General features: G+C 48.2%; 1 protein-coding gene across 1 annotated transcript in view; it reads left to right on the top strand.

The window, feature by feature from the left end:
- The window catches only part of LOC119963902 (lysine-specific demethylase 3A-like), a 97,319-nt gene that overhangs the window by 32,330 nt on the left and 39,312 nt on the right, over positions 1-25,677 (top strand). The window contains exons 7-11 of the mRNA XM_038793294.1: positions 908-1,449; positions 11,982-12,139; positions 12,747-13,483; positions 14,787-14,988; positions 16,341-16,555. Coding sequence (XP_038649222.1) covers positions 908-1,449; positions 11,982-12,139; positions 12,747-13,483; positions 14,787-14,988; positions 16,341-16,555 — 1,854 coding nt within the window. The remainder of the gene's footprint in view (positions 1-907; positions 1,450-11,981; positions 12,140-12,746; positions 13,484-14,786; positions 14,989-16,340; positions 16,556-25,677) is intronic.

Genomic DNA, 25,677 nt, shown 5'->3' with positions numbered 1-25,677 from the left:
ACTTTAGTTTTATCCTCAAATCCTTGAACGTTTAGTCATATCTCAAATCCATGTTTGTGTTTCTTGGGACTCCATGTTTGAATCCCTCCAGGTTGGGGTTTCACCCCTGCCTCAGTACCAAAATGGCTCTTGTAAAAGTCACAAGTAAACTTCTATGTGAGTCCGATAAACGCAATCTAACTTTCCTTGTTCTTCTCAACCTATCAGCAGCCCGTTACACGGTTGACCACTGTATTCTCTGCCAACTCTCCACTGTTGTCCAGCTGAATTGGACTGCTCTCACCAGGTTCCATTCGTATTTATCTAACTGCAGCCAGAGAATCGTTCTTCATCCTGCTCCTACACTGTTGCTTCTTCTAGGCGCAATCTATCCTTGCTGCCCTCCTATTTCTCAACTGCGTGCTGCCCCTCGGCAACATCATCCAAAAGCGAAGCATTAGGTTTCACATGTATCCTGATGACACCCAACACTACCTCCCCATTGCAGTCACTAGGTCAAAACTCTGGAACTCGGTGTGATACTCGGGACCCTATCTTAAAGAGCAACTAGCTTGCCGGCACAAAAAGAGTTGGTGAGTGACCATATTTTCAGGTCACCTGCTGCAGAGTTTATACACCTAGCAGTTAAAATGGGAGCAGGGAGTCAAAACCAAGTGTAGATTTCAGGGGAAGCAGCATTGGAAGTTGAGGAATAATTGAGCAGGGTGTGCGTACCTCCCATTCTGCTGTTATTCTTATCTCCAATATAAATTCATGAACACACCTATAATGAAAACAGCTCACTGGCCTTGATTGGGCAAACATCGTGGCTGATAAAGGTTGCATTCTTTGCATTATACTGCAGCAACGATATGCAATAGATTGCAATTCCAACTCCCTGCTTTAACTTCAGATATGTTGTGTGCAGATAAATCCGTAAAAGCATGCTGTACAAAAAGAAAGTCTGCCGATGGCCACAACGATGGTGGAGTAAAGAGAAAAAAGTGCATTACATTGACCAAGAGCAAAGAACGCAACTCTGGAGTGACTGAGCAAAGTGAGGACCAATGCAGTAATGAGCAGTCGCCGCCTTCAGCTGCAGGAACATTCACAAGACACAATCATGTGAAAGTGCGGCAGTTCCTAGAATGCAGAACTGGCCACATAAATGGACTACTTGCAAAGGAAGATATTGGAAACGCGAAGGTTGTGGCTCCTCAAAAACCAAAGCCTTTGTTTGGGTTCGGCAACAGTTGGAATAGTTTTAATCATGTTTTCTCAACTTGGGCAACTGATAATGGAAGAACATTAGTGGTTGAGGACAAACCTCAGCCGGGGACTGACCTTCTGACACCCCTTCGAGAAGTAGGTCCATCGCGGTGTGCAGAGCCTGTTTTTACTGGACTTCAGAAACCTGAACGTTCTTCGATACAGTCAAGCAAAGAAACGACCACTTGCTCATCCTTTGAAGTAAGGTTTATTTTTCTGACTGCTGTGCTGTTCTTCTTTCAGTGGTGTTTAATTCTGATGAGAATTTATTTTGCAGATTGACAGCTTGTATTGAGGCTGATCATGGACAATGAAGTGCTGGAATGTGCACTGTTGAATTATTTGGCTGATATGAATAGCATACTATGCACACTTCTGGACCAGAAGGTGAAAAATTAAGACTCACACGCATCATACAGCCTGTGAGGTTATGTCAAAGGGCTGAATAGGCTGGGGGCATTTACCCCTAGAAAAAAGGCCAAATATTATCAAGGGATTTGATGGTGTAAAGGCAGAGAAGATGTTCCCACCCGTAGGGAGGACAAAACCTAGGGGTTATAAATGTAAGATAACAAATGGCGAAACCAGCATTCAGGCAAAAAACAGTGAATTCAGCAGGAACTTTGGCTACAAAATGGTAAGAATGTGGCTCTCTTCCCTACAACGGCGGCACAGTGGTTAGCACTGTTGCCCCACAGTGCCAGAGACCCGGGTTCAATTCCAGCGTTGGGTGGCTGTCTGTGTGGAGTTTGCATGTTCTCTCCAAATCTGCTCGGGTTTCCTCCAGGTACTCTGGTTTCCTCCCACAGTCCAAAGATGTGTAGGTTAGGTGGATTGGCCATGATAAATTGTCCCTTTGTGTTCAATGATGTGCAGGTTATGTGGGGGAGTGGGTCTAGGTAGGGTGCTCTTTCAGAGGGTCGGTGTAGACTCGATGGACCGAATGGTCTCCTAATCTTTATTGTCACAAGTAGGCTTACATTAACACTGCAATAAGGTTACTGTGAAAAGCCTCTAGTCGCCACATTCCGGCGCCTGTTCAGGTGCACAGGGGGAGAATTCAGAATGTCCAAATGACCTAACCGCATCTTTTGGGACTTGTGGGAGGAAACCGGAGCACCCGGAGGAAACCCACGCTGTCACAGGGAGAACGTGCAGACTCCACACAGACAGTGACCCAAGCCGGGAATCGAACCTGGGACACTGGCTCTGTGAAGCAACACAGTGCTAACCACTGTGCTACCGTGTTGTTCTAAATCAAAGTGGAGAATGTGGGCATCGATCCCGCGACCTCTCGCGTGCAAAGCGAGCGCTTTACCATTTGAGCTAATTCCCCCTTCTGCACTGTAGGAATTCTATGGTTCTGTGACTCGAAGGAGTACTTGAGGTGAATGAGACAGATGCGTTTTAAGGGGAAGCACGATAAACCGAAGGGACAAAACAATTCTAGGATATGCCGACAGCTTTAACACCGACATCTACCTTGTATTTATATAGTACCTCTAATGAAACACAATTTCCCAACGAGTTGCATAGGAGCGTTGTAAAGCAAAACCTGACTTTACCAAAAGAGATGGCCAAAATCTGGACAAGGAGGCAGGTCTTTAAGGAATGTCTGAAAGGTAGAAAGAGAGTTGGTGAGGTTTAGGGAAGAAAATTCAAGGACTGGCCATCTGGTGGGGCAATTAAAATCCGGGATGCTGGATATCCGAATGAGAGGATTGCAGATCTCTCTTGAGGTTTGTTGCAGGGATTGATTAGAGATGTAAGGAAAGGGGTGAGGGGGGTGGAGGAGTTGGAAAAACGAGGACAAGAATTTTAAAACCAAGGCGTTGCTTGACTGGGAGCCAGTGAGCACAGGTGAGGGGTGAACTCGGTGCGAGTAAGGACGCTGTGACCGCAAAGTTTTGGATGACTTCCAGTTGGCAGGGGTTAAAATGTGAGTGGTCAGACAGAATGAAGGTGATGAGGACTGGGAGGAAGCTCATTTGGTGCATCAACACTGGCAAAGACAACATGGTTGTCAAGTACGCAAGCTTGTTCAGTAAAATGATAATTGGTTCAGCTGCAATACTGGCTATGCTGTGTGCCCACTGCCTCTACTAACCTGACATTTGGATCAGATGATTTAAAATAACTCTTGGTTCTTCTCTGAAACTTCTCCTTGGTGCTTCAGGAGGACAAACTCTGACACCTGTTTCCCCCTCTGCCCACCCAGCCCTGTACTCCACCAATCTCTTCAATGAACAAACAGAAAAGCACCAAACCAGACCTGTTTACAGTAATTTGGTTACATTTAATTTGGCAATGTTTTCTGAGGTTCTGCAGACGTGTGGTTTACAGGGTGAGGATTTGGACGAAATACCTTGACCTGACCATATCTAAAATGGTCAGGCAGTAGTTAATGGGATCAGAGAATCTTGCATATTTTTCACTTCTTCCAAGAATGGGAGATGATTTTTTTTCTCCCCCATGTCCTTTGGGCGCTCACAGTTTAAAAAAAAAATATTTTAATGATTTTTCAAGTTATCTCCTGAATTTACACCCACCAACAATAAACAATAATCAGCAACAAATATCTCAATCCCCATAACAATAACAACAATCCCATCCTCCCACCAACCCCCAAACATCAGCCTGCATGTTTACATAAACCAGTGACAAAAACGGAATTGGGGATTACCCATAGTCACCATTAATACACACAGCCTCCCCCCCCCCCCCCCCAAACCCTTCCACCCCCCCCCCCCCAACTAATGTTCGATGTTATCCAGTTCTTGAAAGTGCATAATGAATAATGCCCATGACTTGTAGAACCCCTCCGTCCTTCCCCTCAGTTCAAACTTAACCTTCTCAAGGGTCAAGTATTCCAACAGGTCCCCCTGCCACGCCAGGGCACAGGGTGGAGAGGCTGCTCTCCATCCCAGCAGGATCCGCCTTTCGGCGATCAACGAGGCGAAAGCTACGATATCTGCCTCCTCACCTTGGCTGGTCCAACACCCCGAATATGGCCTCCCGGGGACCCGGGTCGAGTTTCACGTGCACCATCTTGGAAATGACCCTAAAAACATCCTTCCAATAATCCTCTAGCTTTGGACAGGACCAAAACATATGAACGTGATTAGCCCCCCACCCCGGGCAACGTTCACACACATCTTCTACTCCTTGAAAAAAATCAGCTTATCCTCGCCCTTGTGAGGTGTGCTCTGTATACCACCTTCAGCTGTATCAGCCCCAACCTCGCACGTGAGTTGGAGGCATTTACTCTGCGGAGCACCTCACATCAAACCCCCTCCTCTGTAACCTCTCCCAACTCTACCTCCCACTTTGCTTTGATCCCTTCCAGTGGTGCCTTATCCTCTTCCAAAATAGCTCCGTACACCGCTGACACTACCCGCTTCTCCAGTCCACTTGTCGTCAGCACCTCCTCCAGCAATGTGGAGGCCGGTTCCTCCAGGAAGCTCTGTATCTCCTGCCTGGCAAAATCTCGAACCTGCATGTATCTAAACATTTCCCCCTGCTCCAGCCCATACTTTGCTTCCAGCTCCCTCAATTCTGCAAACCGACCTTTAAGAAACAAATCTTTTAGCGTCTTAATCCCCTTCTCTTCCCATTTCCGAAAACTCCAATCCCACCTCCCTGGCTCAAATCTGTGGTTCTCCGGAATCGGCATTTGCCTTGACCCTGCCCCCAACCCGAAGTGAAACTGCCTCCAAATTCTCAATGAAGCTAGTATTACCGGACTCCCTGAGTATTTCCCCGGAGCTATCGGGAGCGGCGCTGTTGCTGGTGCTTTCAGTCCCGACCCCCTGCACAAACTCTCCTCCATTCTGACCCACTGGGAATCAACGCCTCTGACCCAGCTCCGCACCTTCTCCACATTCGCCGCCCAGTAGTAGTACATCAGGTTTGGGAGACCCAAACCCCCTGCCTGCCTTCCCCTCTGTAGCAGCACCTTTTTCACTCTGGTCACCTTCCCTCCCCATATGAATGAGGTAATCCTTCCCTCAATCTCCCTGAAAAAAGCCTTTGGCAGGAAAATCAGTAGACATTGAAAAATAAACAGAAATCGCGGCAACACATTCATTTTAACCGCTTGTACCCGACCCGCCAGTGACAGAGGTAGACCATCCCACCGTGCCAGATCGGCTTTCACTCTCCCCACCAAACTAGTGATGTTGTACCTGCGAAGTCTCCCCCACGCCCAGGCAACCTGCTCCCCAGATACCTAAAGTGAGTCTCTGCCCTAGGAGTGGCAGCTCCCCCACCCCTGCCCTCACCCCCGGCCCAGACACCACAAAATACTCACTCTTGTCCAAGTTCAGCTTGTACCCCGAGAAAGACCCAAATACTCGCAGTAGCTCCAATATTCCCCCTATCGACACACTCTGTTCTGACACCTAACAGCAGCAAGTCGTCGGCATATATGGACACCCTATGCTCTATTCCCCACCCATGCCGCACTATTCCTTTCCATGCTCTCGAACTTTTTAATGCGATGGCCAACAGCTCAATCGCAAGTGCAAACAGCAGGGGTGACATAGAACATTACAGCGCAGTACAGGCCCTTCGGCCCACGATGTTGCACCGTCCTGTGAAACCCCTCTAAAGTCCCTCTACACTATGCCCTTATAGTCCATATGCCTATCCAATGACCATTTGAATGCGTTTAGTGTTGGCGAGTCCACTACTGTTGCAGGCAGGGCATTCCACGCCCTTACTACTCTCTGGGTAAAGAACCTACGTCTGACATCTGTCCTATATCTATCTCCCCTCAATTTAAAGCTATGTCCCCTCGTGCTGGACATCACCATCCGAGGAAAAAGGCTCTCAATGTCCACCCTATCTCATCCTCTGATCATCTTGTATGCCTCAATTAAGTCACCTCTTGACCTTCTTCTCTCTAACGAAAACAGCCTCAAGTCCTTCAGCCTTTCCTCATAAGATCTTCCCTCCATACCAGGCAACATCCTTGTAAATCTCCTCTGTGCCCTTTCCAATGCTTCCACATCCTTCCTATAATGTGGCGACCAGAACTGCACACAATACTCCAAATGCGGCTGCACCAGAGTTTTGTACAACTGCAACATGACCTCATGGCTCCGAAACTCAATTCCTCTACCAATAAAAGCTAACACACCGTACGCCTTCTTAACAACCCTCTCAACCTGGGTGGCAACTTTCAGGGATCTATGGACATGGACACTGAGATCTCTCTGTTCGTCCACACTACCAAGAATCTTACCATTAGCCCAGTACTCTGTCTTCCTGTTATTCCTTCCAAAATGAATCACCTCACACTTTTCTGCATTAAACTCCATTTGCCACTTGTCAGCCCAGCTCTGCAGCTTATCTATGTCCCTCTGTAACTTGTAACATCCTTCTGCACTGTCCACAACTCCACCGACTTTAGTGTCATCTGCAAATGTACTCACCCATCCTTCTACGCCCTCCTCCAGGTCATTTATAAAAACGACAAACAGCAGCGGCCCCAAAACAGATCCTTGTGGTACACCACTAGTAACTGGACACCAGTCAGAACATTTCCCATCAACCACCACCCTTTGTCTTCTATCAGCTAGCCAATTTCTGATCCAAACTGCTAAATCACCCTGAATCCCATGCCTCTGTATTTTCTGCAATAGCCTACCGTGGGGAACCTTATCAAACGCTTAACTGAAATCCATATACACCACATCAACTGCTTTACCCTCGTCCACCTGTTTGGTCACCTTCTCGAAGAACTCAATGAGGTTTGTGAGGCACGACCTACCCTTCACAAAACCATGTTGACTATCTCTAATCAAATTATTCCTTTCCAGATGATTATACATCCTATCTCTTATAAACCTTTCCAAGACTTTTCCCACAACAGAAGTAAGGCTCACTGGTCTATAGTTACCGGAGTTATCAGTACTCCCCTTCTTGATCAAGGGGACAACATTTGCTATCCTCCAGTCTTCTGGCACTATTCCTGTAGACAAAGGTGACTTAAAGATCAAAGCCAAAGGCTCAGCAATCTCGTCCCTAGCTTCCCAGAGAATCATATGATAAATCCCATCCGGCCCAGAGGACTTATCTATTTTCACATTTTCCAGAATCGCTAACACCTCCTCCTTATGAACCTCAAGCCCTTCTAGTCTAGTAGCCTGTATCTCAGTATTCTCCTTGACAACTTTGACTTTTTCCTGTGTGAATACAGACAAAAAATACTCATTTAGCACCTCTCCTATCTCCTAGTTCCCACTACTGTCCTTGACTGGCCCTACTCTTACCTTAGTCATTCTTTTATTCCTGACATATCTATGGAAAGCTTTAGGGTTATCCTTGATCCTACCTGCCAAAGACTTCTCATGTCCTCGCCTGGCTCTTCTTAGCTCTCTCTTTAGAGCTTTCCTAATATAGGACATTCCTGCCTCATCCCACGGTGGAGAGAAAAGTATCTCGAGCTGATGTTGTTTGTGTGTCACTTGCCTTCGGCTCCTTATATAGTAGTTTTACCCAGTTCACAAATCTTGGTCCAATCCCAAACCGCTCCAGAACTGCCAACAAGCACCCCCATTCTATCCGGTCAAACGCCTTCTCGGCATCCAATGCCACAACCACCTCTGTTTTCTTCCCTTCCGCCGGTGCCATAACGACGTTCAAAACCCTCCTAATGTTCGAAAAAAGCTGCCTCCCTCTCATGAACCCCGTCTGATCCTCACCTATCACCTTCGGGAGGCACTCCTCCAGCCTACCCGCCAATGCCTTCGCCAGTACTTTTGCATCCACATTCAGAAGTGATATGGGCCTGTACGACCCACACTCCGGATCCTTATTTTTTTTTAGCAACAGTGAAATCGACTGCCCCAAGGTTTGTAGCAACACCTATCGCCTCTTCAAACATCCCCACCATCAGGGGTGCCAGCTGATCCTTGAATTTTTAAATAATATTCCACCGGAAACCCATCCGGCCCTGCCACCTTCCCTGACTGCATCCTCCCAATCGCATCCTTTATCTCCTGCTCCACTATTGCTCCTCCTAATGTAACCCTGTCCCCTCCCCTAGCCTCGGGTACTCCAACCCATCTAGAAATTCCTGCATCTCACGGTCTCCCCCGTCTCTTACCTGTACAACCTCTCATAAAACGCCTCAAAAATCTTGTTAATCAGCTCCGGAGCTATCACCAACTTCCCTGCCCTATCCCTCACCTGAAGAATTTCCCTTGCCGCTGCTTCCCTCCGGAGCTGACCTACCTTATCTCCATGTTCATAAACTGCACCCCTTGCTCGTCTCAGATGGCGCACCGCCTTCCTGGTAGACAGTCGGTTGAAGTTCGCCTGTAGTTCCTTCCTCTTTTCCAGCTTCACTGGGTCCCCATCTTCTGCATAACTCCTATCTACTTCCAACATTTCCCGTACCAGCCTCCCCGGATAGGCGCCGGAATGTGGCGACTAGGGGCTTTTCACAGTAACTTCATTGAAGCCTACTCGTGACAATAAGCGATTTTCATTTTTCATTTTTTTCAACATCTCATCTATTACCCTCTGCCGCTCCAATCTCTCCTCTTGTCCACCCTGGCCTCAAATGAAATTACCTCACCCCTCACCACCGCCTATAGAGCCTCCCAGACAACTGCCTTCGACATCTCGCCCGTACAGTTGAAACCTACATATTCCTCAATTACCTTTTCAATTTTCTCACAGAACACTTAGTTCCCCAAGAGCCCCACATCCAGTTTTCACCCTGGCCTCTGTGCTACCCCCTTCTCCAGCACCATATCCACCCAATGTGGAGCGTGATCTGACACTGCAATTGCAATTGACTCCAGCCAGCAAAGCCTTTCCCACCGCGAGTATACCTTATGGACTGCTGAGAAAAACGAGTACTCCCGTTCCCTTGGGTGCAGGAACCTCCAAGGGTCCACCCCCCCTGATGGGACCAGCAAGTGCGGCCGTGATCTGTCCAACCTTGGCTCTTGCACCAAGTTCCAGTCACCCCTCACAATCGGCTCGTGTGTGTGCAAGTCGGGGATGGCCCCAAACACCTTCTTCGCGAATCCCACATTGTCCCAATTGGGACCGTATACACTTAACAGTGCCACTAACCACCCCTCCAGCGCCCATGCCACAATCACATATCTATCCCCCTGATCTGCCACCACATTCTCCATCTGGAAACGTACCCTTTTGTTGTCCAGCACCTCGAGCCCTTCCGTCAAATCGAGAGTGAAACACTTGGCCAACCCAGCCCTTTTTAAGTCTCACCAAGTCCTTCTCCCTCAAGTGAGTCTCCTGCAGCATTGCCACATCTGCTTTCAAACTTCTAAGACGCGCAAGCATCCTTGACCTCCTGACTGGACCTCCTAGCCCTCTCACGTTCCACGTGACTATCCTTACTGGGGGTCTCTCATCCACCCCCCCACCTTTCTTATCCACCATCAAGGGCCTGCCCCACAAGCCTGACCTGCCCCGTCCATTGTTAACATCGAACCCCTCCCCCCCCCCCCTTCCCAAGACCCCCCTACATTTCCCCTTGAAGAAACATCTCCCAGCATCAATCCCCCCCCCCCCCCGGCCTCGTAGGCCCATTGAAGCCTGCTATCCAGGCTCCAACGTCCGTAGCCCTCCTCTCACCTCACCTCCGTTAACTAGCTGAATTTGGTTAGCTCCCCCCGCCAAGATATATCTTTGGGTGGCTCCCCCCGCCAAGATATATCGTTGGGTGGCTCCTCCCGCCAAGATATATCGTCCCTTTCCACCCAGTCCCAGAGAAAGAAAAAAAAAAACAAGACCAACAATCCAACCCATACAATTCACTAACATAACATTTAACCGTCGCAACCCAGAACGCCAATCGACCCACTATTAACTTGAACTCTGTAACAATGCAAAGAGAAGGAAATTTCAATACACATCAGTAAAAAGAAAGTTGTAGCATTTATACATTTTCCAGTTCCACTCCTCATGTCTGTCCCAAGCCTTCTGCCCTCACGAACGCCTCAGCCGCCTCCGCTGTCTCAAAATAAAAGTCTTTGACATTATATGTTACCCTCAGCTTCGCCGGGTACACTATACCAAATCGCGCCCCCTTCTTGTACAGTGCCGCCTTCACTCGCCCAAGCACCGCTCGTCTTTTGGCCAACTCCACTGTCAAGTCCTGGTAGATCCGAACCGCAGAACCATCCCATTGCACCTCGCGCTTCTGCTTCGCCCAGCTTAACACCTTCTCCTTCAATCAGAACTTACGGAAGCAGATAATTACTGCTCTTGACAGCTCGTTCACCTTGGGCTTCGGCTTTAATGACCGACGAGCTTGGTCGAGTTTGTACCGGGTGGGGTTCTCACCCTCCCCCATCAGCTCCGCCAACTTCTTAGCGAAGTATTGTGTTGGCCTTGGGCCCTCTGTGCCTTCGGGCAAGCCCACAATTCTCAAATTGTGCCGCCTTGAGCGGTTCTCCAAGTCCTCGAGCTTTGCTCGGAGTCCTCTGTTGACCTCCACCCCCCACCGCAGCTCGTCCCCCATCGAGGTGACCTGGTTGCTGTGCTGTGTCACGGCCTCCTCCACTTCTTTCATCTCGCCCTGCTCTCTCACCTCGGCCGATATCTTTGCCACTACCACCCTCACCGGGGCGATTGCCTCCTCCACCAATGACTTAAATGCGACCGCCGTCTCCTTCCTCAAGGCCTCCATGCGCCTCGCAAACTGTTCTTCCATCTCCACCGCCATCACCTCTGTCATCTTCTCCACCCCGCCTTGCGGTTCGGCTTCCGCCATCCTGTCAGCGCTTTTGCTCGTCCTCTCATTCAGCGGCGAACCTGCATTTCCTCCTTTCTTCGATACTGCTCTTCGCATCCTTTAGCGGCTTATTGTTTTTCCATTATTTTCTTTCCCCTTCCACCCTCCTGTCCTTCATCAATCTGAATTTTCTTTTCTTTTGAAAAAAAAACAAATTTTCTTCCTTCACACAAAAAAAGGGGAGAAAAAAAAAACTTTCACCAAACTTCCTTAATCCTTCTTTCTCTTCTCCTTTTACATTCCCCCAGAGCTCCCCTGGGACCGGACTTCAGCCTTTTTTACTTCATCCTAGGTGGGAGCCATCCAATGTGGGACACCCCACCTACATCGTGCCCTGGCCTCGGGCCTGCCGCCTCGGCCTGGTTTTAGCTCCGCCCCCGCTGCTCCGACCTCCGCGCCGCGCTGGGCCCAACGCCTCGGCCCCCGCCGCCCGACACCCGCGCGGGGTTCTTCACCGGTTTTTACACCGGCCCCGCTAGCTGCCCGTGACGGCCCCAAAGGCCGACCCGACGATAGTCGGGGGTTGAATGATGACTCGGGGAAATCCCCGAAAGCGCCGCAAATCGTGGCCACTGGCGGGAACTCTTCTTAATGCGGCCGCCCTGCTCGCATATGCCACCGGATGTCGGGGCGCTCACAGTTGTTCATGATGTTGAATGTCCTGATTTGTCCTTGTGCCATCCAAAGGATGAAGTGGTGGTCTTTGACTTTTTTTTTCATAGAATTTACAGTGCAAAAGGAGGCCATTCGGCCCATCGAGTCTGCACCGGCTCTTGGAAAGAGCACCCTACCCAAGGTCAACACCTCCACCCTATCCCCATAACCCAGTAACCCCACCCAACACTAAGGGCAATTTTGGACACTAAGGGCAATTTATCATGGCCAATCCACCTAACCTGCACGTCTTTGGACTTGACATTGTTGCTGGACTAATGCTTTGCTCCTGCTGTAGTTTTCCAGAACGATTCGTGCAGCTCAATTTGTTCACTCCACTTTGGGTGACGTGCTGCTAGGCAGTGCTGCTACGACTCCTGAGAGTAAAGACGTGAGACAGACGACCCCTCCGCCTGCGAATTTGCCTCCAGCCATTACTGCGGTGGTACCCCAAGGGTAAGTGGTCTGATTAAACCTTAAGGCGAAGATACACTCTGATATTCGTTGTTGCAAAGTTTATTTAACTTTTCAAATCTACTCAAATGTTAGTCTGATGCCGTCACAGCTGCAGTAGAATCCATTCAGAAGGAACCTTTTTCTACGGCATTATCAGGAAATGTTTTCATTCTCCCTCTTGAAGGAGCTGGCACTATATATCGATGTATCAGCTTTGTATCATTCCAAAAGGGGACTAGTCTCCGCTAGGACCGCTGGTATATTGCTATCTTTAAATACCCTTTTGCTCTACATATTTGCTTCCCTCCTGAGCGAATCAAATTTGTGTAGCTGAAATGAAATATTCATTTATTGACTTCAGAAGAGAGTCAAAAGTTATCTGGGTGGGCGGAATGTGGAGTTGATACCACAATCCGATCAGCCATGATCTTATTGAATGGCGGACCAGACTCCAGGGGCTGAATGGCCTACTGATCACACTTCGTATGTATGTTCCGTATAATCATATGAAGCCAGATTAATGCAATTGTGCTATAGGCCGCAGCCTGCGTTTCATCAGTCTCCAAGTGTTACTATTTGGCAGTCAATCTTGTCTTTTTTTTTGTAGGACTGTTGAAGAGCAAAGAATGGGAGTAGCGCTGAGTGAAAGGCAGTTCACTCCTGTAAGCAACCGGAATGTTAACCCCATCTGTCCAGATTCCAATAGGTCAACATTATTTGTGGAAGGTCATCATAAACCACCTTCAGCGGGGAGCCACTCTGACACTGGTGGTCTGGACAAGCGTGAGTGGTGGTCGGGATTGTCCAGCACCGTGAAACCTTCGCCAACAGAAGTGGCATTTCAGACTTCGAGAAACAGTCGGCCTGAAAGATGTGAGAATGAAAAGTCCCTTCATCACGAGAAGGTAGCAAGCGTTCTGATGAGTGATCCTTCAAACTGCAAGGTGTTGCTTCCGGCTGCAAACACTAAAGCCGGCGCAGCGACTAGCATTCAGCCCCATTCATCTCCAGCACTTAACCCATCCAGTATCTTTTCGGTCAGTTCATGTGGTCAGCACGCCGCCACTCCATCTTTCGGCCTCTCTGAGCACATGGAAGCAAAAGACAGCAAGGCTTTACTGGCGGGTTCCCGGCTACATATCGACGGCAATGAAAGTGATGCAGAAAGTACAATGAGTGACTTGAGCTGCTCGTCTGGAATGAGTTCAGAACTAGGATTTGAGCCCCTGACCCCAAAGGGTTTGAGGAATTCGGCGTTCCACAAAACTTGGTCTCCGAGTCGGAGGCCGAAAGGGGAAGGAGGTGACCTGCTGAGAAATACTCTCTTCAAAGGAAGAGGCAGGAGTGAGTAATTTTTATGGTCGGGTAAAATACATTTTCGATGGAACAGGTCAGGTTGTCCGCCACAGGGGCTGGTTTAGCACAGGGCTAAATTGCTGTCTTTTAAAGCAGACCAAGGCAGGCCAGCAGCGCGGGTTCAATTCCCGTACCGGTCTCCCCGAACAGGCGCCGGAATGTGGCGACTAGGGGCTTTTCACGGTAACTTCATTTGAAGCCTACTTGTGACAATAAGCGATTTTCATTTGACTGGATGGTGGCTGATGCTTTTGCCCCCTATCCCTTATTATCTTCGGTTAACAAATCTGGCAACCTCTAATGCAAAATTAACAATTGACTTGTTTCCATTTCTGGAAGAGTTCCAAACTTATACCACCCCTTTGTGACTCCTGAAAGGGCTGGCTCTTATTTTTAGATTATTGACCTCCAATCCTAGACTCTCTAAACATTGTTTCCCTCTATCTACCCCCCATCTGTTCCCTTTAATATCTTGAAAGCTTTAATCAAGTCAACCTGTAACTGTATGAATTCCAGGGAATATAACCCATGAGTTGGGTAACCGCTCCTTGTAATTTAACCCTTGGGGTCCTGGTATCGTTCTGTCAGCTGATGTACTCGTTGAGAATTTTAATGGTACTTTCTCTTGTATTTGTTTGCCTGTTTTGCAAGTGATTCCACGCACCAAAGTTTTCTGCCTCTGGTCTAGACCATTAACGGGCAGTATTGACTTGGTGTTTCTTTTCCTTCCCATGGTGGCAAGTGTAACGCAGCTGTAAGAGGCTCGGGAAACACTGGTGAGGACTTCCTTGTTTGCGTGACTTGGTCCAGGACGTTACTGAGTCACTGGGTGAGCCCAGTGCCCTTGAACTGGCCTTCCCAACTGTTAGATCCCTTGTTCTGATTTGGCTTCTAAATCACTTGAGACAACACTCCTGGGGCAGTGGGCAGTTTCATGGCAGGCTGTATTTTAATATTCACAGTGAACTGCCTGCACGTTTGGGGCTCTGATGGGCTGTTTGCTGAATGGATTGTGGGGGAAGGGGACTGCAGCATGTTCTTTGGGGGTGGGGAGGGGGGGGTTCTCCAGCTGCTGTGAGGCAGAGGTGGTCTTGGAGTGGGGCGATGTGGTATTCCGAAGGGCCAGAAGGAGTGTTCGGTGTTTTGCTGTGTTCGATTATTTGGCCAAAAAGCTGCCTGTGTGCATAAACCAGCTCTGGGGTTGGCAGTGACGTTGAAAGCCTGCCGTGCGTGCAGGTCTGTCTGCAATCTAATGGATCTACTTGCTGATGGACGTTGCTGTGTTTTCTAGCCAATGCCTCCCAGTCGGTGCTGAATGATGCTCAGAAAGTCCGGGCTTTGCAGCAGAGTGGCGAGTCCTTCCTGCAAGATGGCTCCTGTATTAACACTGCTCCCCATCTGCACAAGTGCAGAGAATGTCGCTTGGCCAGTCACCATCGATACAGAGATGAGTCCGATTCCACTGTCTTCTGCAGGTTCTTCCACTTCAGAAAGTGAGCATTGGCTTTTCTAATGGACCAAAAGATGCATAATCTCTCGTCTTCCTGTTGCTTCACTGTATTAACCCATTAACTTGATCCAGGTGTGTTTCTCACTGCAAGTCCAACTGGACATCTGTACCTGACCACTTCCCATCATGGACGGCACAGTAGCACAGTGGTTAACACAGTTGCTTCACAGCTCCTGGGTCCCAGGTTCGATTCCGGGCTTGGGTCACTGTCTGTGCGGAGTCTGCACATTCTCCCCGTGTCTGCGTGGGTTTCATCCGGGTGCTCCGGTTTCCTCCCACAGTCCAAAGATGTGCAGGTTAGGTGGATTGGCCATGCTAAATTGCCTTTGGGTTAGGTGGGGCTGCTGGGTTACGGGAATGGGTATAGGTGTACGCTTAAGTGGGGTGTTCTTTCCAAGAGCTGGTGCACACTCGATGGGCTGAATGGCCTCCTTCTGCACTGTAAATTCTATTCTATGATAATGTGGTGCATTAAACCATACCGAGCACAAAGGTTTTCGGTTCACCTGCAAGACTCTGTCCCATCATCCTGATCCTAGCTGGGTACGCTGTGCGCACCAGAATAAGCTCCTGGGCACTTATTCAGCTGATAAGAGGCATCACAGTTCAATGGATATTGTCTTTTCCCAAATAAGCAGGCCACGTAACAAGTGGCCACTTGACTAAGGTCCTGTTGGCAGTTTTAAAGAGAAGTGCTCAAATGGTGATTATGGACCCTTTTTAAATTGTCTGGTTTCCTGTTGTTGGTGGCCTGTTACCAATGGAAGGTAACCTGTGCTGGTGGGTACTGTGCCTGAGTAATATTATCCTTTAAGAGAAAGACCTGTCCAACACTAGGCTTTAAAATCTTTAAATGTACAATAAAAATTCATCACCCCTTACTTCCAGAAGTCCTGGTTCCCTCCATTTGAGGCACAGAATAGTAATCTTCTAATTCAGTGTGAACATTTTTGTTAATTACTTTTAGCATTTATGTTAAAACGTGATTCCGGGTAGATTGAGGAATAAATAGATTTAAGAAAAATGTTTTGCTTAGATGTAATCTGGAAAGGCACTGTCTGACAGGGCGCTGGTAAGGGAAGCATTTTCAGTCGTAACTTTCAAAAGGGAATTGGATATATGTGCTTGAAAAGGAAAATATTTGGGAGGAGGGGAGTAAGGCAGTAGAATGGGTAACTGTTTCCCAGACTAGCATGGGTGCATGGACTGTATGATTTTCTTCTGCTCAACAATTGGCCTGAACATTTGCAAATATCGTATCTTCCCACAAATGTGTGGTTGGAGTCTGGCATTATAAACCGCTCGATAAGTTTCAAAAATTTCTTGTCGTTATAGGTTGCATTTTAACAAACATGGAGTGCTGCGTGCAGAAGGATTCCTCAGTCCAAACCAGTGTGATCCAGAAGCCTTACACTTGTGGATACCTCCCGATGGTAACGTTGAGGGCTTGGACCTGGATACTTCCAAGTACATTTTGGCTAATATTGGAGACCACTTCTGCCAATTGGTTATGTCTGAAAAAGAAGCGCTGAAGTTGGTGGAACCTTGCAGTAAGTATTTATGACATGGTTTGCTCTCTTAGTTTTGTGTAATCGGGTTGAAGCCAGATATAATTTCAAGCAAATTTGATTGAAAAGAAAACCTCTGGGCTGAAAGGATCCAAAATCTTGTCTATATTCTCAACAGAAAATTATTGTTGAATGAAAATCTAATTTAGTAGGACTATATGGAAGTTACAAGATTCAAGCAGGTACTTGACTGTGCCAATTCTTTTTTTAAAAATTCATTTATGGGATGTGAGCCTTGCCGGCCAGCATTTATTGCCCAGCCCCATTCACACAAGCAAATAGTCCTAATCACATTTGCCTATCCTACACCTGTATCCCTTCATTTCCACCCACCCCCAGCCCTTGTTGCTGGTCCAGTGAGCCAATGTTAGGATTTCTGCCTCAAACACTAACCATGCTTCCCAGTGGGTCAGAATGGAGGAGAGTTTGTGCAGGAGGTCGGGATTGAAAGCACTAGCAATAGCACCGCTCCGATGGCCCCGGGGAAGTACTCAGGGAGTCCAGTAATAATAGCTTCATTGAGAATTTGGAGGCAGTTTCACCAAAACTTCGGGTTGAGGGCAGGGTCAAGGGAAATGCCGATTCGGGGGAACCACAGATTTGAGCCAGGGAGGTGGGATGGAAATTTTTGGAAATGGGAGGAGAAGGGGATTAAGACACTAAAAGATTTGTTTCTTAGGGGTCGGTTTGCAGGGCTGAAGGAGCTGGAAGCGAAGTATGGGTTGGAGCAGGGGGAAATGTTTAGATACGTGCAGGTTCGAGATTTTGCCAGAAAGGAGATAGAGAGCTTCCAGATGGAGCCGGCCTCCGCATTGCTGGAGGAGGTGCTGACGACAGGGGCCTGGAGAAGGGGGTAGTGTCAGCGGTGTACGGAGCTATTTTGGAAGAGGAGAAGGCACCACTGGAAGGTATCAAAGCAAAGTGGGAGGAGGAGTAGGGAGAGGATATGGAGGAGGGGTTCTGGTGTGAGGTGCTCCGGAGAGTGAATGCCTGCACCTCGTGCACGACCGGGGTGGGGGGGAGGGACTTGTTGGAATTCTTGACTCTTGAACTGAGGGGAAGGATGGAGGGGTTCTACAATTCATGGGCATTATTCATCATGCACTTTCAAGAACTGGATAACATTGAAAATCAGTTGGTTGGGGGGTGGTGGGGGGGGGGGGGGGGGGCGGTTGTGTGTGTGTGTGTGTGTGTGTTGATGGTGACCATGGGTGATTCCTGATTCCTTTTTGTCATTTGTTTATGTGAACATGCGGGTTAATGTTTGGGGTTTGGTGGGAGGATGGGATCGTTGTTATTGATATGGGGATTGACATATTTGTTACTGGTCATTGTTGTTGGTGGGTATAAATTTTGGAGAAAATGTGAAAGAGGAGGAGAATAAAAAATATTTTAAAAAAAACACTAACCATGCAGCCACCCATAGATAGCCCTGCCGCTTAATGGGCAAATGATTTTCTCTTGATCCCTTTGTATTTTTGTACACCAGAGTGAATCGGTGTTGTACCCTCTTCAACAACATTTACCTATCACATCGAGCCCATTGCTGCACCTGATGCTGAGGCCTTGTGAAGCCTTTTAATAATCTTTATTAGTGTCACAAGTAGGCTGACATTAACACTGCAATGAAGTTACTGTGCAAAGCCCCTAGTCGCCACATTCTGGCACCTGTCCGGTTACACAGAGGGAGAATTCAGAATGTCCAAATTGCCCAACAGCACGTCTTTTGCGACTTGTGGACAGACTGGCTTGATCTCAGACTGTTTCCAGGGAGAGGGATGGGATCGGTTAATTAGGAAACCCAAGTTTGTAACTGGGGCCGGAAACGATGGCTTCAGTCTTCCCAATATTTAATTGGAGGCTAAGTTAATTGAAGGAAGAGAGAGAGAGAGGATGTGCTATACTAGAAACTAGTAGAAGTTGGGTTCCTTCGGACTCCTGTTGATCTGCACTGTGAACAGGGTGTGCTTCCTATGTGCATTTGGTAGGTTTTTTTGATTTTGAGCTGAACGTTATTTTAAACGCGAAATTAGAATATGTTTCCCAACTTCTTCCATCAACACATACTCCGCCCTGTTGTGGTATGCTGCTGCACTAAAGGGACCATTTGCTGATGGTTGCTGACAATATGCAACAAACAGTTAGCGTATTTGGTGCTGAGATCCTCAGTTGAACATGGTTGACTAGAGCTAATGTACCCGTGGGCGTCATGAGCTACTTGGCTGTTAAGTTTTATGTTTTAGAGAAGAGCAGACTGATTTTTTGTAAAATTGTGAGATACCTAAAGTTCAGTCCAACTATTAAAATGTGACTTTTTAACCAGGCTACTGCTGAAATCAGGTCAGTGAGATTGTACCTTGAGGTGGTTTTGTATCTCTTGCTTTCAGTGCAGGCATTAACTGACTATCCTCCATCTATTGGAAGTGGAGGCTTGTTAAATGAAGACTTTTTAAAAGTTTTACACAAAACGTGAAAAAGTGGAAAAAATCTCACCTGCAGGGACCACTCAAGGTGACATCGTTGCAACGTTACGAACATCAGGACCAGATGAATCGGGGACAAAGGCACCAGTAGGTTTCCTCCCGTGAATAAATGACCCGTCTGCACCCGAGCAGGATTCAGGCAATAATCAGACATCACATCCATAGTTTAAAAACCGAATGACAGAAATAGAAAATAATACCCAAGATCCCCATTACTGAGAGGAATTCGGCTAACTCTTACACCACCATTTGAACTCTTCGACAGACGTGGACCGGAACAGGCAGTCACCCTCCTGTTCGAGATGGCAAAAGACATGGATAAATGAGAGGAGAGGACCGGGTACAACCAGACCTATATTAATCATCTATAGTCTCCCACAGAGAGAGTAAACAGAGAGCAAGAACAAGAGCAGAGAGTGAAGGATCAAACCTCCACAACTCCATCTTCCGACTCCAGGACAAAGGCCAAACCCCCCTCACCTCCTAACCACTGAGATCATCAAATAAAGGAAAGGATAACTGGGCTGCATGGTATCACAGTGGTTAGCACAGTTGCTTCATAGCTCTAGGGTCACAGATTCGATTCCCAGCTTGGATCACTGTCTGTGCGGAGTCTGCACGTTCTCCCCGTGTCTGTGTGGGTTTCCTCCGGGTGCTCCGGTTTCCTCCGGAGTCCAAAGTCCACAGTTCAAAGATGTGCAGGTTAGGTGGATTGGCCATGATAAATTTCCCCAAAAGGTTAGGTGGGGTTACTGGGTTACGACGATAGGGTAGAGGCGTGGGGCTTAAGTGGGGTGCTCTTTCCAAGGGCTGGTGCAGACTCGATGGGCCGAATGGCCTCCTTCTGCACTGTAAATTGTATGATATGATTCTGCCACCCAAAAGCCAAAAAAAAATTGATCTGTTTGCCCATGCCCACACTGCCACCACCAGTGCAAAAGGGCATCAAAACTATATGTAATGCTCCTAACACCTCACCAGGTCCGAAGAAAAATGAAGAAGAGCAAGAATTGTCAGAACTAACCTCTCTGATCCACCATGTTGCGACAAATAAAAATGGGCCTATCAAAGAAACCATCCCCCGAAGGACAGCTCATGCACCCACCACCACCACCACGTCCTGAGCAGGATAAAACAGAATCCGCCTGGGTGCAGAGAAGAATAAGCTCAGCCAAAAGCAGAGGATTAGATCTGACTAAGGCAACCCCACCACCCACACCCCTCACCATGGGCGAGATTCTCCCAAAACGGGAGAAATTGTAAAGCTGGCGTAAAACCCGGGCGGGTTTTACGGCAGCGCGCCCCTTCCCGACCGGGGACCGATTCTGGTCCCCGGTCGGGGCTAGCAGCCCGACGCCGTAGGCTCCGGCAAGACGGGCTTAACGAAAATCGTTAAGCCCGCTTGCCGGAGTTAGCGCCGGCTGACGCGTCATATGACGTCAGCCGCGCATGCGCAGTTTGGAAGACTCCAACCCGCGCATGCGCGGGTGACGTCATCGCGTTTTTGCGCGAAACCCGCGCATGCGCGGGCCGGGTTGCCCCTCAGCCGCCCCGCGAATGGATACTGCTGGGCGGCGGAAGGACAAGTAGTGCGCGGGCATCGGGCCCGCTGCCCGCGATCGGTGCCCACCGATCGCGGGCCCATGGCACCGATTGGCACGGCAGTACCACGGCCGTGCCAAGGGTGCCATGGTTATTAATAGCGAGTTTGTGACGCCGTTTTTACGAACGGCAAGACCAGGTGTGTTTGCCGTTCGTAAAAACGGCGGAAAGGGCTGGGACTTCGGCCCATCTAACAGCTGAGAATCGCTGCCGGCTGTAAAAAAACGGCGGCAGCGATTCGGGTCGGGACTTCGGCGGGGGGGGGGGGGGGGGGGGAGAATAGCGGGAGGGCGGGAAAAATGTCGGGAAGGCCCTCCCGCTATTCTCCCACCCGTCGTGGGGGGCGGAGAATTTCGCCCGTGGTTTACAGGGTGAGGATTTGGACGAAATACCTTGACCTGACCATATCTAAAATGGTCAGGCAGTAGTTAATGGGATCAGAGAATCTTGCATATTTTTCACTTCTTCCAAGAATGGGAGATGATTTTTTTCCCCCCCATGTCCTTTGGGCGCTCACAGTTTAAAAAAAAAAATATTTTTATTATTTTTCAAGTTATCTCCTGAATTTACACCCACCAACAATAAACAATAATCAGCAACAAATATCTCAATCCCCATAACAATAACAACAATCCCATCCTCCCACCAACCCCCAAACATCAGCCCGCATGTTTACATAAACCAGTGACAAAAACGGAATCAGGGATTACCCATAGTCACCATTAATACACACAGGTGCCAATCGGTGCCATGGTTATTAATAGCGAGTTTGTGACGCCGTTTTTACGAACGGCAAGACCAGGTGTGTTTGCCGTTCGTAAAAACGGCGGAAAGGGCTGGGACTTCGGCCCATCTAACAGCTGAGAATCGCTGCCGGCCGTAAAAAAACGGCGGCAGCGATTCGGGTCGGGACTTCGGCGGGGGGGGGGGGGGAGAATAGCGGGAGGGCGGGAAAAATGTCGGGAAGGCCCTCCCGCTATTCTCCCACCCGTCGTGGGGGGCGGAGAATTTCGCCCGTGGTTTACAGGGTGAGGATTTGGACGAAATACCTTGACCTGACCATATCTAAAATGGTCAGGCAGTAGTTAATGGGATCAGAGAATCTTGCATATTTTTCACTTCTTCCAAGAATGGGAGATGATTTTTTTCCCCCCCATGTCCTTTGGGCGCTCACAGTTTTAAAAAAAAAATATTTTTATTATTTTTCAAGTTATCTCCTGAATTTACACCCACCAACAATAAACAATAATCAGCAACAAATATCTCAATCCCCATAACAATAACAACAATCCCATCCTCCCACCAACCCCCAAACATCAGCCCGCATGTTTACATAAACCAGTGACAAAAACGGAATCAGGGATTACCCATAGTCACCATTAATACACACAGGTGCCAATCGGTGCCATGGTTATTAATAGCGAGTTTGTGACGCCGTTTTTACGAACGGCAAGACCAGGTGTGTTTGCCGTTCGTAAAAACGGCGGAAAGGGCTGGGACTTCGGCCCATCTAACAGCTGAGAATCGCTGCCGGCCGTAAAAAAAACGGCGGCAGCGATTCGGGTCGGGACTTCGGCGGGGGGGGGGGGGGGGGAGAATAGCGGGAGGGCGGCAAAAATGTCGGGAAGGCCCTCCCGCTATTCTCCCACCCGTCGTGGGGGGCGGAGAATTTCGCCCCATGTTCTTTCCCTCTCCATCACTCTCTCTTTCTCTCTCCTCTCTTTTCTCTCCCTCCCCACCAACAAGGATACAAAAGGATAAAGGAACTGCAAAAATCCCACATACAATATCACATGATACAACCGTATTAATTTAGGATAATTAACAATGCCTGATATCACCCCCCATTCACTACCATGCATGCAAATAAAATAACAAAAACAACATCATGATTATAATTTGAGTAAAGTCAAGTCCACTCGACTGGCGCACAAAGAAAGTAGACATCCAGGAGAAAGCAGGATCTGTAACGGACAGCATCCCTCAGGAACCTCTAAGGGTTTCAACAATCCGAACATCAGAACAGGAACTTCATCACTTCAAGCTTGCCGACTCGACCTGGCCGAGGCGGTCAACCTGGCAGGCTCGGCTAGCTCCTACCCCTCCCAGCCGGCGCCAGGAACACGACCACACAGAGCTAGACGTTGTAGAGCCACCACAATGCCAGGCTTCGAGGACTGGATCAAATGCGTTATCCAGATCGGGATCCTCGAACCATGGCAGCCAGTTCTTAAATTCGGCCGGGAACCTTCTCACCAGAGACACCAGACCCAGCAGGGCTCCTCACTGGTTCCCCCTCCTCCGCACCCCTCAGGTTGGACAACAGGCAAAGCAACAGAACCTCAACCCCGTGGAGGCGTGTCTCCACCAAAGGCAATACTCTGTCCATAAGACCATAAGACCATAAGACATAGGAGTGGAAGTAAGGCCATTCGGCCCATCGAGTCCACTCCGCCATTCAATCATGGCTGATGGGCATTTCAACTCCACCTCCCAGCATTCTCCCCATAGCCCTTAATTCCTCGCGACATCAAGAATTTATCTATCTCTGCCTTGAAGCCATTTAGCGTCCCGGCCTCCACTGCACTCTGCGGCAATGAATTCCACAGGCCCACCACTCTCTGGCTGAAGAAATGTCTCCGCATTTCTGTTTTGAATTTACCCCCTCTAATTCTAAGGCTGTGCCCACGGGTCCTCGACTCCTCGCCTAACGGAAACAGTTTCTTTGCGTCCATCCTTTCTAAGCCATGTATTATCTTGTAAGTTTCTATTAGATCTCCCCTTAACCTTCTGAACTCCAATGAATACAATCCCAGGAACGCCAGCCGTTCCTCATATGCTAGACCCGCCATTCCAGGGATCATCCGTGTGAATCTCCGCTGGACACGCTCCAGTGCCAGTATGTCCTTCCTGAGATGTGGGGCCCAAAACTGGACACAGTACTCCAAATGGGGCCTAACCAGAGCCTTATAAAGGCTCAGTAGCACATCGCTGCTTTTATATTCCAACCCTCTTGAGATAAATGACAACATAGCATTCGCTTTCTTAATCACGGATTCAACCTGCATGTTTACCTTTAGGGAATCCTCGACTAGCACTCCCAGATCCCTTTGTACTTTGGCATTATGAATTTTCTCACCGTTTAGAAAGTAGTCTATGCTTGGATTCTTTTTTCCAAAGTGCAAGACCTCACATTTTCTCACGTTGAAATGCATCAGCCATTTCCTGCACCACTCTCCCAAACTGTCTAGATCCTTCTGCAGCCTCCCCACTTCCTCAGCACTACCTGCCTGACCACCTAACTTCGTATCATCAGCAAACTTCGCTAGAATGCCCCCAGTCCCTTCATCCAGATCATTAATATATATGGTGAACAGCTGCGGCCCCAACACTGAACCCTGTGGGACACCGCTGGTCACCGGCTGCCATTCCGAAAAAGAACCTTTTATCCCAACTCTCTGCCTTCTGTCAGACAGCCAATCCTCAACCCATGCCAGTAGCTCACCTCGAACACCATGGGCCCTCACCTTACTCAGCAGCCTCCTGTGTGGCACCTTATCAAAGGCCTTTTGGAAATCCAGATAGACCACATCCACTGGGTTTCCCTGGTCTAACCTACTTGTCACCTCCTCAAAGAATTCTAACAGGTTCGTCAGGCACGACCTCCCCTTACTAAATCCATGTTGACTTGTTCTAATCCGACCCTGCTCTTCCAAGAAATTAGAAATCTCATCCTTAACGATCGATTCTAGAATTTTACCAACAACCGAGGTTAGGCTAATTGGCCTATAATTTTCCATCTTTTGTCTTGATCCTTTCTTGAACAAGGGGGTTACAACAGCGATCTTCCAATCGTCCGGGACTTTCCCTGACTCCAGTGATTTTTGAAAGATCTCAACCAACGCTTCCGCTATTTCTTCAGCCACCTCCCTCAGAACTCTAGGATGTAGCCCATCGGGGCCAGGAGATTTGTCAATTTTAAGACCTTTTAGCTTTTTTAGCACCATCTCTTTTGTAATGGCAACCATACTCAACTCAGCCCCCTGACCCTTTATAATTTTCGGGATATTACTAACGTCTTCCACTGTGAAGACAGACGCAAAGTACTTATTAAGTTCTCCAGCCATTTCCTCATCTCCCATCACTAGCCTTCCAAAATCAGTTTGAATTGGCCCAATGTCTACTTTGGCCTGACGTTTGTTTCTTATGTATTGAAAGAAACTTTTACTATCATTTCTTATATTACTGGCTAGCCTGCCTTCATATTTGATCCTCTCCTTCCTTATTTGTCTCTTTGTTAACCTCTGTTTGTTTTTGTAGCCTTCCCAATCTTCTGATTTCCCGGTGCTTTTGGCCACTTTATAGGATCTCTCTTTTTCTTTGATACATTTCCTGACCTCCTTTGTCAGCCATGGCTGTCTAATCCCTCCCTGGATAATCTTTCTTTTCTTGGGGATGAACCTCTGTACAGTGTCCTCAATTATGCATACAAACTCCTGCCATTTTTGCTCTACTGTCTTCCCTGCTAGGGTCTGCTTCCAGTTGATTTTCACCAGTTCCTCTCTCATGCCCTCGTAATTACCTTTATTTAACTGTAACACCATTACATCCGATTTTGCCTTCTCTCTTTCAAACTGCAGACTGAACTCAACCATATTATGATCGCTGCTTCCTAAGTGTTCCCTTACTTTAAGATCTTTAATAAAGTCTGGTTCATTACATAGCACTAGGTCCAGAATAGCCTGCTCCCTTGTGGGCTCCATGACAAGCTGTTCCAAAAAGCCATCTTGTAAGCATTCCATGAATTCCTTTTCTTTGGATCCACTGGCTACATTATTTACCCAATCCACCTGCATATTGAAGTCCCCCATGATCACTGTGACCTTGCCTTTCTGACATGCCTTTTCTATTTCCCGGTACATGTTGCGCCCCTGGTCCTGACCACTGTTAGGCGGTCTGTACATAACTCCCATTATGGTTTTTTTGCCTTTGTGGTTCCTCAATTCTACCCACACAGAC

Source organism: Scyliorhinus canicula, chromosome 3 (genome assembly GCF_902713615.1).
Source record: "Scyliorhinus canicula chromosome 3, sScyCan1.1, whole genome shotgun sequence".
In the NCBI taxonomy this organism is placed as follows: domain Eukaryota; kingdom Metazoa; phylum Chordata; class Chondrichthyes; order Carcharhiniformes; family Scyliorhinidae; genus Scyliorhinus; species Scyliorhinus canicula.
Note: the sequence above shows the minus strand (reverse complement) of the source record. Positions and strands in the feature narration are given on the sequence as shown.